This window comes from Mycteria americana, chromosome Z (genome assembly GCF_035582795.1).
Source record: "Mycteria americana isolate JAX WOST 10 ecotype Jacksonville Zoo and Gardens chromosome Z, USCA_MyAme_1.0, whole genome shotgun sequence".
Taxonomy (NCBI): Eukaryota; Metazoa; Chordata; class Aves; order Ciconiiformes; family Ciconiidae; genus Mycteria; species Mycteria americana.
Window position 1 is genome coordinate 44,542,725 of NC_134396.1, and position 13,914 is coordinate 44,556,638.

Below are 13,914 nucleotides of genomic sequence, written 5' to 3' on the forward strand. Positions count from 1 at the left end.
CTTCTGGAACATTACCATCTATTGCAAATATTAAGAGGAATATGATGACCGAGAAAAGGCTATTATTATTTAAAGGAAGAAAGAAAATGTGTTTTTATGATCATGAGAAGACATCTCTCCTTGAAAAGGGCAGCATGACAACTCTGCTCTCACCGTACTGATGGAGGATTAATCTTGCTCTTTAAGATTGTATTGCTGTCAAGATGTGTATTGCTGGAGTAAGGGAGGGCTCAGTCTGACATGTCATGCACAACTTTTTCTCCCAGCTTTCTGTGTCCAAAAGGGCTTGAAAGTCCCTCCAAAACTCTGCAGTCCCATTGGGATGTCAATCTTCTTGATTCTTCCTTCACGTTTAGTATAAGACAATACAGAAAATGGTGTTGCTCTTGAAGATGGTTCAGTGTTCATGCACAGCCCTTAAATCTTTTTGCCACAATCTTCATGATGCTACTTATATGTAGCATTTGTGACAGCTCCAAAAAGGTTACAGGCTAATTAAATTCTGCTACTTGATGTTGCTGTTTATTTCCTCTGTACGATTAGATCGCACCACAAGGAGTATCTGTTCTGCACTGTATACTTAATGCCTTCTAGCAGAATAGAAAAATCCTACAAAATATCTCAGACGCTTTTTAGGTAAACTGTTCTTTGGTGGAAGAAATATATATTTGTCTCTCCTTGAAGAGATTTGTTTGTTAAAAGAACAGGCAGGACTTGCATCCTATAGAAATCAAACTCAGTTCTTTAGGAAATTATAAAGAAACAGGATATGCAAAGAATTTTGGTGAGTAAAACAGACTATCTTTTTCTGCATCCAGTAGCTGTGAAGTAAAAATTAGCTTTCAGGTCTTAAAGAGGTTCTAAAGCTTCACCTGATTTAAGAACATGTGACAGAACCTGTTAAGTATGCATATCTTCCTGTCACAAGCACTAAAATTAACCTAGAACACCTGCATTTAGGTAGTCCTCCCTCTTCTATACAGAGGAAGAGCAAAAGCATAGTTTCAGCAAACACCACTATTAAAAACAGTCATCTTGCACATGAGGCCAGAGAAAAGACAGGATTTATAGCAACATGCATTTAAAAAATAAGATATATCTTATTATAGTCAGTAAAAAATGGTAATTCCTTGTGAAGGGTAACAGACAAAACACCGTACCTTTATAAACCCCCACAGGCCTCCAGCAGGGGCTCCACCTTGGGCAGTAGATACTCTGGGGTCTTCACGCTCCTCAGGAAATGTGATTGCAGAACCAGTTCCAGGAGCCAAGGATGATGAGAAAGTTGCTTGTTGAGTAATAGGATCTGCCAAAACACCTAGTAAGAGGGAAAAATAAAACACATGTTCATTTATTTTACTGCATTTAATTTGTCACACTGTAGCAACATGCAATTGTTTAACAGGAAAATAAGCAGGAAGAATAGAAGAATACTGGGCTGATTCACTTCATTTCTTGAAGGCCCCAGAACAATTCTGTTTGTTAAAGGTTAGCAGATATAGCTACTGTAAATGAGTTCAACAATATCTGCTAATAGAACCGAGACTGCCTGTACATTATGTATAAAATTAAACAATGATTTTTTTCTTAGCAGGTTAGTTTAACAGTGGTGCTTTTTATTGTATTCAAATTTTCATAATAAGCCCTCAGTAGACGAAAAAGAGGAATGGGTGTTGCTCTGAACAAAGGGATAGAAATGTTCTCATACATAATAAAAGAGAGAGAAGTAGGAAATCTAACCCTGAGTGCTGGAAATTAGTTGCAATAGCAAAAAGGAGCAAGCAAATGAGTAGCTTTACATATTTTAAAGGAAAACAAAAGAAACTCAACAGTAGAAAATTTAAGCATGAGCCTCTGCCCCATTACTCAAGCCTATTTTAACAGATTTTCCAACACTAGCTTTAATCAAGAGTTATTTTTATTTCACACTGCACAATTGACAGGTCTTTTTGGATATTTTCCTAATACAGACTACTTAAAAGAGATATCACCGATAATAGTAAAAGCCTGGCCCAACTGCAGTTGAAGAGCCAAGTTTCCATTCCACTAGCAGAAAATGACATCAGTTCAGCAACTATAGCAATTGTTTGCATGGAAGGTATGTATTTTTAGCTGTCCTAATGCAATTTAGTGGCTGAAAACAAGACAATAGAAGCTGGTGTCATGTGACAGACAGCTTGTTATAGATAGCTTTTCAGAACAAAAACCTGAAAGTTATGAGATTACAGCCAGACATATCACATCATTCTGTGGAAATATAATGGCTGAAGTTGACTCTCTGATCTAAACAAAAGATATGTATATATGTTCAGCTGGCCTTTCCTGTACAAGTTAACAAAAAATAAAGTGCTCAAACAAAGATTTTTCTGTGAGCCTGAACACTAGCAGAACTCTACTAAACTCTACTAGGACTCTCTGTCCTAGACCATGACTGTATTTTAAAGGCTACTCTCCCTTCTTTTAAGTGCAGCTACATTAATTAAGTGCACCCAGAATAATAAAGAAGATGAACTTGCAGGACTCTAGCGGAGTGGTGGAAAAAGCTACCCAGGAGATCCCTCATCCTGTCTTGTAAACATGAAAGCATATACACAAAAAGTTACCTGTGACTGGAGGTGCAGAAAACGATGGCATCAGTGGGCTCTGTGGTGCTCGACCAGCATGACCTCTGGTAATGTCATAGGTTGAAGACGTGGAAAACCCTGAAATGGGGGGACCAGTGGGAGGTGCAGGAAGACCAGGGCCAGCGGTAGAGCTTAATGGAGGAGGTGTAGAGAACTGGGACATGGATGTACTAAAAGCTGAAGGGGCAACAGGAGGTGGGGCAGGAGTTAGAGGTGGTGCAATAGTAGAAACCGTTGCAGAAGGCACAAGTGGAAGAGAAGCTGAAGTCATCATAGGAGGAGGAAGTGGAGACACTCCAGCTGGCAAGGGTGGCGAGTATGCAGGAGATGATGACATGCTTGGTGTAGCAAGGGGACTGGACAAAGCTAGGAAAAAAGAGAAAAAGGGAATTTTAGAAATGCTGAGCCTTAATCTCAGAGATTCAGTTATATAATTGTTCAGATATTTTACAAATAAGTTTTGACCTTGTCTGCTTTTTTCCCTTTCAGAGTGAATTCTAGTTCTGCTTGAGTTTGCATACAACACCAATTGCGCTCAATTTTTGGTGATAGTATCTTGTAAGCCACACCTCTTTTTCTTGCATGACCCTATTTGTCATAAGCTTAAAAAGATGAGTCAACATTTGACTGCTGAATTTATAGCAGCTGAAGTCTGCCTCAGACATTTCTAGCTAGTACTGTTCTTTCTGAGTGACTGCTTAATCAACAGGAATAATGATGATGCACGAAGTGCCCATCTTTAAGAATAAAACATACACATAATATCTGGGAGGATGGGAGTTACTGCAGAGGTATGGCTCTATGAGATGGGCTGAGCACCAGGCAGCCCTCCCCTTCCCTGGCTCCCAGCCCCCTAATCCCTCTGCTTTCTCTGTTTCAGTCTGGCCCCCAGCTGATCCTTGGATAAGCCACTTCTGCTATCTAAACCAAGTTTAGCCAGAAAATTAAGTCAGAAAACCAGAAATGACCATTTTTGATAGCAGTAAGCTGTTGGATCAGCTCAAGCGTCTCACTGGCCTCAGCCTAAACATCAATGACAGTCAAATGATATGCGAAGCTGCACTAATGCAGTAGTCTGCCAACTTTATCACATGCCTATCAGTAAAAAATTTTTGAGCATACACCCCCCAACATATGTAAATTTATTTCCATATGTAAAATTATTTACATGTACCACTGTACTAGTATATTATGTATACTGTAAAACATACACGATAGAAATTTTAAAAGGATAAGGTGAAGATGAATGAAAAAATTTAAAAATAATTTTTATTTAACAGTACAGAAACTTTTCTGCTCCCACTGAAAATTGTTTAATATATTATTAATATAATATAGTATGCTAATAATGGTTAACATACTATATAGTACAATTATTAATAATATCTTTTTAGTGTGAGCAATGTGATGAAGAAGCCTCATTATGTTTTAAATTTTGGTTTAACACCTCATGGTATAGAAATTTCAAGGTCTGGTTCTATATTCAGATTATTTCAATACTTAGCTTTAATGGCTGTCAGAGCTGGAAAAGGTACCTCACAAAGATACATAGATCCAAATGGAAGAAGTGCATTGTTGGCTGTGCTTACTAAATCACGCTATTTGTTTTCCACTCCCACCCACCAATTATGCAAAGGCTTTTCTTGAAATTCAGCTAGCAAACTTCCATCTTCCCTAATGTCAATCAATTGTTCTTGCAAACTAATCAGAAGGTGTTGCACTTTGGTATTTTTAATAAATGGGTTCAAAACCCACTGAAACTCTTCATTTGGAAGATTTTTACACAGGTCAGGAAATTCTCTTTGCAAGTTTATGTGTACAGATCTGACAGTTTTAATATGTGACACTTGCATTGTTTTTGACAACAGGCTTATATAACAGAAACATTTCCAAATATGAATTTTCAAAATGCTCTCTCAAAAGCATGACTTTCTTACAAAAAGTAGTTACTGTATCACTCCTTGTTAAAACATCACCTTTACCTTGAAGGAGAAATTATGAGTGCATATTTTTTTGAAAATATTTCCTAGGTATCACACTGCTGACAGCCACTTGTCAACATAGAAAACCTCAGCAAATTTGGGAGACTTGTCTTTTTGTAAAAGAAAAACATTCATGTCATCTTTAAGTTCAACAACTCAACTTTTTAAAAAACACCCTGCCACATAACAACCAGCAAACCTCTGTGTGATAGAAAAAAAATTCATTGTCACTCCCTATCTCATTACAAAGTACTGTTAAAAAAATCTACTATTTAAAGATAATTTTTATAAAATTAACCACACTGATTACGTTCTTTAGCACTTTGTGCACTTCTGGCTCCAGTTTCTTCACTGCAATAGCTTGTCTATGAATGAGGCAGTGAATAAATTTCATGTGTGGTGATATCTCTGTAACCTTATTCCAGAATCCATTTTTATCCTAATCAAAGCAACTGCTCCATCAGTGGTTAAACTTACAGAGTTTTAATAAAAACATTGTTTTTATTAAAGAAGTCATTTACTGTTGAGGATCTGTCTTCTCCGGCACACCCCTCCTTTAGCATTTGACAATGAAGTAGTTCTTTGTGTGTTTTATTATTGAAACAGAATTTAGCAAAAACCATAAGCTGAGACACGTTAGGAACATCTCTACTTTCAGGCAACTGTATAGCAAACCTCCCACGCTGTGTAATTTGTTCCAATACTGGTTTCTTCAAATCTTCAGCAATGTTTTCTATGAATCTTCCAAGAGCATTTGCTGACGAATGCATTTTAGTTTGTTACCATATTGTTCTCCACCTATTATTTCAGACATTTTTACCATGTCAGGAAGAACAAATACTTCCCCAGTGTACAGAGCTTTTTGTCTTCACTATCAGGTGAGAAATCTCTGAAGAGGCTTCTAAAGATTTATCATTAAATTTACTCAAAATTTTTAAGTATTGGATTGAGTACTGTATGACTTTAAACATTACCAAAAAAATTGTAGAGGTTTGTTTTCATGTTCTGCTTAGTTTTTAGATGTCTTGCTAATCTTAGTGGCTTCATACTATCTTTAGCTAGTATCTCAAGGCACAATATACACTTAGGACAAGGCTCATAGTTAACAATGGCAGATGTAAATTTATATTTCAAATAGTCCTCTTGAAAATTTTGCCTTTTTTTTGGCCAACTTTTTGTCAGATCTGATTAGATTGTTCGCCATATTATGAGGTAAAAACAATGGCAAAGAGCTCGTACTAGGAGTCAGAGAAGTGTCAGCTCTTCCATTTTATTGTTTGCTTGTGCTCGTATTATTAGCAGTATTTTCAATCTGTGGTCTCTTTGCAGGAATCTTTTTTAAGTCACTTGTCCATTTTGTGAGGGTTAGTATATTTAAAACTAGATAACAATCTATAAATCCACTTAAGCAGGCACACAAAGACACACTACAAGGTGTTGCAATATGATGAAAATGAGCAAACAAGTGAGGGTGCCACTGTCAACCCCTTTGCATTGTGGAACACCCACTCTTCCCTCAGGACATGTGGATGTCCAGTGTATGGACCAATTGAGTGAGGACACCAGTGTCAAGCAGTATATTAAATATTAGTAAAACTTAATTTCTTTCTTATTTTTTTAGATAAAAATTAATATTAATGGCAGTGCTAATATTTTCTTCCCGCACCCCAATGGATTGCCTTCCACACCCCCTGGGGTAAGGACACCCCTGGAGTCCACTGCACTAGTGTGACTCAAGATAACAATACCAGAGGTGTCAGAAAGTTAAATATTTGGTATTCAGAATATGGTGTTCAGATTCTTGAAAAATCAGATAAATTGCTTTGATTACCACCCACAATATTAAAAACCAAGTGATTATTCAGGTTTACCACTATGCCATACAAGACTGTGAATTTGTTTTGTTTTTAACTCCCTTCTATGCTGCTCATCTAAATGTGCACTGTAGTGGAAGGTAACATTCCCCTGGCCCCACATCCTTAAAAAACACAAGTGCAACCACATGACTTCACTAAAAAGTTTCAAGAGTAAAAAAAATGTTTAAAATATTCTGTGTGTCAGATAAGAAGCACACTTCCATGATTAAGAAACAATTTAAATTCTCCCAATTAGTCTGGAGAAGAGCATTGTAATCATGCTGATGGCAATGTTTTTGGATGAATTGCTGTGCTTCAAAAGACATGAATAAACGTGACCAAGTTGCTGAGGACATTTCTGTACCTAATGAGACAGGTGTAGCAGCAGCAGCAGCCACCCCTGCTGTGCTTGGTGGGGGCGTGCCAGGTGGAGTTGTCTCTATTCCACTCTCTTCCATCATTTTCCTTCAGCTACGAAAAGCTGTGAGGGGGGAAAAAAAAAAGCCTATCTTTAGAAACAAGGGAAAAGATTTAAAATTAGACTATAAAGGCCACAACAGTGATTTACACTCCTGAACAGAGCAGGTAATTCAAATGCCAACTCTAGAAAAAAGAAAAAAATTGACTGGTGTCAAGTACATAATTATCCAGTATGTGTCATTTCTCCTGCATCTTTGCTTTATTTTTAGTGCTATGATAATACCTCAAACTCCAAGCCTCTTTCTAAAAAACCTTACTGTGCATGACCAGTTACCACTTCCAATAGATACTGGTGGTACTTAGACAAGTAATAATAGACAAGTAATTACACATTGCAAAACCCATACCCCATTCTAAGAAAAACTTAACTACAGGGTAGTATTTTGCTGCATTATTGAGCTGTTAACCTCAAACAAGGACTTGTTATTTTCAGAGCTGATGCATGACAGGATGCAAAATGTGGTAAGAGGCAAGATGGAGGACCAAAGCCCCCCTGGTCTGGCAGCAAAGAACCACAACTGCCCAAGAAGTTGTAGCTCTCTCGGGCTTAAGCACTTCAGCAGTTGCTCCCAAGCATCACACCTGAGTGCAAGCACCTTGCTGAACACCATGAACAGCGGCATAGCTGGCAATGGCCCAGGAGTCCTGACTCTACTTAAGGTAGACCTAAGCTCTAACCATGACCTTGTCTACCTTAAAGCAAAAGCGTTTTGGGTTCAGCTAAATAAACCTTCAGAAAAGCCAAATGAAACCATCTGAAATTCACGTCCAACATGAATAGAATTACACTGAAATTAATTTACACTGAACAAGCTTTCCAGTAGAGACAATTCCTGTAAAATCCAAATACCATACTGCTATCAGAAGTGAAAGGAATGAAAAACTTTTGCTTTTATTTTGAAGGCCAGTTTATGTTGGAATTATCTTTTAATATCTCTAAGTAAACCTTTAAAATATACTATTTCTGGAAAAGTAAAGCTATATGCTTATTTAAAAATCTTAAATTAATGTAAAAGGGTTTAGGAGAAGAAAAGGAGAGAGGAAAAAATTAAGACTGTAATGAACACCTGGAGATTTTTGTTCTTCAGTGCAGAGGAAGCTAACAAAAAGCCCTCCATCCTCCCAAGTCTGGTAAACTAGACAGCAATGATTTGTACCACTCCCTGAGGTAACAACTCTGAAGGAAATTTTAATGAAATAAAAATCCTATATAAAGTAATTATATGTATGAAAAATGGAAGACTCGAGAATTTTCCACCATATCCATTACATCAGCAGCTACTGCAGACCGCCAGCTTATTCCCTTTAACAATTTACAGAGGAAAAGGCTTAGATAATGTGTTGAGTAAAAATACCTATGTGTATATAAAAAAACTCCACTTACAAAAATACAGGGTTTTTCCTCCTTTCAAAAAAAAGACTCTCATTGCTTCATTGTTGTTTTACATGTATATACCACTCAAGTTTAATATGGAGGAAAAATTACTGTTATTACCAAATTGAAAAATCCAAAAAGTAGGATATCCATGTTAGTCTTGACAGGCTTACAAAGAGTCTCAAAAACAAATGAAAGCATCAAAATCACACAGGAGAAATTACAGTCCCACTGACAAACCAGTATGCTTTGCATAAGTGATTCAAGATTAAACATCTGAGCCTAGCCTCAGAAAGCAAGTAAGTGTGGTTTATGTGCAGCACTCTTCATGAACACTCATATGACAGAGGGATTTTAGCTTCCGAGTACCTCTAATTCATTTAAAAGCTTCTCTACAGATGGGATGAAAGCGTCAGTAATTGCCTGGTGGGGAACAGACAGTCCTTGCAGAATGAGTACATCTCAGCATCCCTTAGGAAGGAACTGCACAGTCTTCCGTCAAACTTCACTAAGCAGAAGAATTTGCAATAATAAGATTTTGTCTTTTAATCAAGCTACAGGAGTTTACATTCCCCCTCACAGAAGTATTTCTAAAGTCATTATTTTCCCAGATAACTGGGAAAGGAAAGCACTGCAAAGCAAGAAAGAATTTTCCATCATGCACCTAAAGTAATCACTGACCAAAGCCTCCTAGAAACATTTTATTTTATCAAGGCTCTTTTAATCTGCTGCTTGATTTCACCTAATGCCATGATTAAAAACTGCTGAGAGGCGATTACTACTTAAAGTACTGCAGCCATGTAGAAAGACTGAAAAAGTTCCAGAGTGGCTTTTAAAAACGCCATACAAAGCTTTTTCAAAGCTTCACAGAGCTCTTAAATTGGGGGGGGGGGGGGAACAACCCTCCAAAAAGTAACCTAACTGACATCTGGAAAGTCAGGAATCAGTAGAAATGTAAATAACTCTGTAGTCGCTTTTCTCTATTAACTTTACAATGAGAAAAGCAAAGCAAGCATTAAACAGAAATAGCAATCCCAAACTTGCAAAAATCGTGAGACAGTTGCTGAAATAAAATGATAAAGAACCCATGGAACCAACAAAATTTGAATTTAAAAAAAAAGGCAAAAAATCAGTAGTTTCACATTTTCTCCTGTCACTTGTAAGCCTCTCTGGGAAAGCCAACCATCTGCAAATCCAGCCTGGCCAGGAGATGGAAGCTTGAGAGGGGAATCCTGCCAGTTGTAGGGCTTATTTCCACTCCCTTGGACTTTGCAGGTCCAGGTAAGCACCCCTAGGCAATGTGTCCCAGTAAGCTTGATACCCTCAGAGCGATGCCCAGGCAGAAGCATACTGCTGTCTTCCTTCTGTTCTGGCTTAAATTTTATCCTTTGACCCTAATGCATCCCATACTCTCTCACATTATTGTCCACTATAATCAATTAGGGTTTTACCACTAGCTAGGGAAAAGACCTCTCCCTACCTTTTGCTGGAAGAGTAGACAAATTCCTTTATTCTCTCACATAACTTACAACCACAATACCCTGTAGTATTTTCTTCCCACTCTCAACTTTTTCCTTCACTCTTTTCCCTTTCTATCTATCCCACCAGTTAGAGAACCCTGAAGCCTAAATGCTCCTATATTCTTTTCCCTTTAGCTTAACCATCCCCTCACACAACCACCAATCTCATTGTGAAGTCCTGACCTGGCAGGGACTAAAATGAAGCCTGTACAAACAGCAGCTCTCTATACACTGAATTTTCAACATAAGCCAGTTGTAGTTTGCATGTGCTGCATGAAAAAACATAAATAATTTTAAAAAAAGTAAGGTTAAGGAGAAAGCTAAGACATGGGAGGAGGGATACATAAAAGGAAAGGAAAGCAAAAAGTACAATAGGTGTAATTGGAAGCTAATAGCTCATCATGTTGAAAGAATCCAGCACTACATACAATTAAAACTGATCCTACAGGATGTATGGTTTAACACTTGAATCAAAATGGCCTACCTGAAACCAGTTATATGTGAGAAATTGGGAAGCATTGGGGTGGAAGAAGAACATGGGGGGGGAAAAACCCAAGCAATCCACAGACTTTAACACTGTTCAGTCCTCCACAAAGTCTCGAGTGAGGGTTTCCAACTTCACTTAGGGGAGCTGCAGGGAAAAAGGTCCCCAGTAAGATCAGCCTACAAATCCTTATTGACTGCTGGGTGTGCAACTGGACTGTCTTTTCAGTGATTTAAAAAAAAAAAATAGTAATAGTAATAATTCTTCATAGTCCCAGCCACAAACACATAATTTGCAGCAAGTAGCACCTGAAAATTCGGCCTAACTTCTTAAGGAAGTAACTGTTGTGCCTTCTTGCAAACTAGAACATTTTGCATTACTAAATTGAAGAGACAAAGGAGAAACTCTGAGACAGGCAAATTGAAGCATGTGCAGTTCGGTGAAAATAACAGCAGTACTGCCATCTAGTGATTTGTGATCATAAATTGATTTCACAAATTTGACAATCTCACCACATTTAGCTAGAAGAAAATCTTGTCTTCTGCTTTCATGTAAGTAAAAAGGAAGGGATATGGAAAAGAGAAATACGGAAAAAAAACAGAAAAACCACATTCCCAATGATCAGTCATCTTTAAAATAACCCCTTCAAGAAGAAGAAGCATGAATTTTCTTAGGCTTCCATCAATTATTTGGTTAAAAAAAAAAAACCCTTGTCAATACTAATGAAGACACTATAAGGATGATGTTAAACCCTCACGTTACACAAAGAAAATATAGCATACCCACCAGGTCTATCCCTAGCTGACAGGTAACTATATTTTACTGATTCTCACCAGCTGAATCTCATCCATTAACCTAAAGCCAAATCTCAGTCATTAACCTAATTCCCAAATGCAAGGCCTGTGTAAATTGAAGGGAAAACCAGACTAAAGTTCTGACTGAAAATTTTAAAAGAACTCGTATCAAAAGCAAGAATGAAATAATTTGATTTAAAGACTAAAAGGTGGAACAGGCAAATTAGTCATCTTTTGACTTAAGTTTAATAGGATGTAATTACATTTGTGCTAATATTTTGCAATAATCTTAATGACACAACTATACTTCAAAAGCATTCTTCAGGTTATTACTCTAAAATATAGAAATTCACAGTTAAAGATAGGATTACCTACAAATGGAGATTAGCAAATTTTACACGGATAAAAACACATTATCTAGAAATCAGTCATACTTCAGAGTTTATAATGAGGCCATATTTTCAGTCATCCTTAATTAACCCCTTCTTGTATTTTGGTAGATGCTCCTGCTGATAAAAACCCCACACCATATACTTAAGAACCCTAAGAGGCAAAACTATTCTCTAAGCAGAGCCTAAAACAAAACCACAGCTGGAATACTAAAGTCAAATGCTATTAAACTTCTTGTCTTCAATCATAATAGGCATAACTATTTTAATTAAGCATGTGGAACAGGACTGGTTACACACACATTGTTAATGGCTAAGCACAAGTTGACAACTGTCCAGAATAAGGAGCAGTCATTTATTTATTTGAACAAATCAATTGTTTGGAGCTATTCCCAGTGCAACAACTTCTTCAAATAAAATGTTACATCCTAGGTTTCATTAACTGATAGACAGATTCACAGGAACGTACTTCTACTCAACAGGAGAGAAGTCAAAGGGACAAAAAGCCCAAGAACTCATAAAGATGCAAACGAGAGATTAAAAACAGAATGACCAAGAAAGGAAATGACAAAAGAAAAACCTTCAGCTATTAAAGACAGACTGAAGCTGACATCAATCAAAAAGGCAACACCCTTTAAAAAAAAAACAAACAAAACCAGGGTTGAACTATCAGTATATTAGAGAGTTGAACTGTTAATTTATTAAAGTTTCATCTGAAAAATCCCTCACATTGGTTTATTCCATTTTAGAAAGTGCGAGCACAGTCAGGGATAAAACTTCATTCTGACTCTGATCTGTTAAATGCAGGCAGGTCCCAGAGGACATACAAAGCCTCGCTGAAGGCAAAGGAAGGGCATAGAGGGATCATGAGTTTAACCAGCTGGTGTTAAATGACTTGTTCTAAAGTCCAAAGCCTTAAAGAGACATAGTCAGGGAAAGAAAAAAAAAAGAGAACAGAACTCTCCTACACCTGTTTTACATTCATAGCATAAATAATGTTAACCACAACACCAACATCACTTTTTCACCTTTAAATAAAAAGTCTGTTTACCAAGCAGAATCCAGTATGCCTCAGACCTAACACAGTACCAAGACGGCTCGAAACACCAGACATGCCAGAAGGGGTTGGCCCTGTCTTGAGACTACTGCAGATAGTTACCGTAGTCCATAGATACCACAAAAGATAGTAAGTTCCACTTTTCTAAAAGCTTCCTAATCTCTGACAATTATTTAGTTTCCACATTCTTAGTGCCACTGCCAACCCTCGGGATTTATTCCAGACCACACCCACCCTTACTATCAAATATTTATTTTTGAATATCACAAAACTTATGTAGCTCCATGGACCACTTAGTTCCATGGAGAAACTGATGACCACAGTCAGGGAACTACTGATCTAGTATACAATGTTACATATGACTACATAAAACCATCAAAGAAACAGCTAAACAAAACTATGTACATTCTACCAATTTGCACCAGTCGCTATATCATATAATGTGATGCAACAGCTTCACCACTTTCAGAGGTTTTTCCTGAAAAGAAACAACGCTTTTTTAATGTGACAATAAAAATAAATAAATCATATAAATAAAGGACAAATCACTTCAACAATGCCTCCAGAGACATTATAATAACTAATAAACCTCCTGAAGCATCACTTCTATCAGATACTAACAGATCCTCCAGGGTGAGGATTTCCACTATCAATCACACTAATTCAAGCTGAAACCACACGGTTTTACCAGGACCAGCATTTCCATCCCTAGCTGCAAGGCTGGAATGCACAGCCCTGAGGCCAAGCATAGAAACTCTCTACACAGTGCCTGGAGGAAGCGTGGTCACTCGGAGGGTGACTCACAAGAGCAGAATAATATATGACCTGGCAAGGTACCAGGACGAGCCAGCTGGGAATTCTATGGAGTGCTGGTCCATGTATGTGTTTGCAATGCCACCAGTCACTGAGGCAGCAAACGTTCCTACTGTAAGGACTCTGATCTGCATTCATAGTCCACGTCCCTCACCTTACAACAAGCCCCAAAGCGTGTTCCTGTCAGCAGGGAGGACAGGAGCCGCTGCTGCCCTTTAGAAGGACAAGATGGCTCGGAACAAGACGAATAAGCCAGAGCGCCCATAGCAGGATCAGGCCCCTGACTGCTCTCCACGTCTGAGCCTGGTGAGGGGCCGACACCGGCAGCCCCAAGTGTGCTGCCCAATGGGGAAAAGCACCCGGGCGGGAGTCTCGGGACGGCTCCCGGAGCTCGGCCCGGGGCCTCTACCCGCGCAAACACACGCACACACGCGGTCGGGCCGGCAGCCGCCCCGCAGGGCCCCGACGCTGACGGGCCGCCAGAGCGGCGCAGCCTAGGCCGGCAAGCAAGGCGGAGCGGCGCGGACCCCGCCGGCATCC

The 13,914-nt window shown here is 38.5% G+C and overlaps 1 protein-coding gene across 5 annotated transcripts in view; it reads right to left on the minus strand.

The window, feature by feature from the left end:
* Nucleotides 1-13,914, minus strand: part of PRRC1 (proline rich coiled-coil 1) — a 33,162-nt gene that overhangs the window by 18,521 nt on the left and 727 nt on the right. For 4 of the 5 annotated variants that reach the window (XM_075526796.1, XM_075526799.1, XM_075526798.1 and 1 more), the window contains exons 2-4: nucleotides 6,827-6,943; nucleotides 2,604-2,990; nucleotides 1,161-1,318 (exon numbers count right to left, since the gene is read on the minus strand). In XM_075526796.1, the coding sequence (XP_075382911.1) occupies nucleotides 1,161-1,318; nucleotides 2,604-2,990; nucleotides 6,827-6,923 (642 nt within the window). In that variant the 5' untranslated portion in view covers nucleotides 6,924-6,943. Of the gene's footprint in view, nucleotides 1-1,160; nucleotides 1,319-2,603; nucleotides 2,991-6,826; nucleotides 6,944-8,686; nucleotides 8,706-13,914 lie in introns of those variants that run through there. The other variant, XM_075526800.1, reaches the window with a different exon arrangement.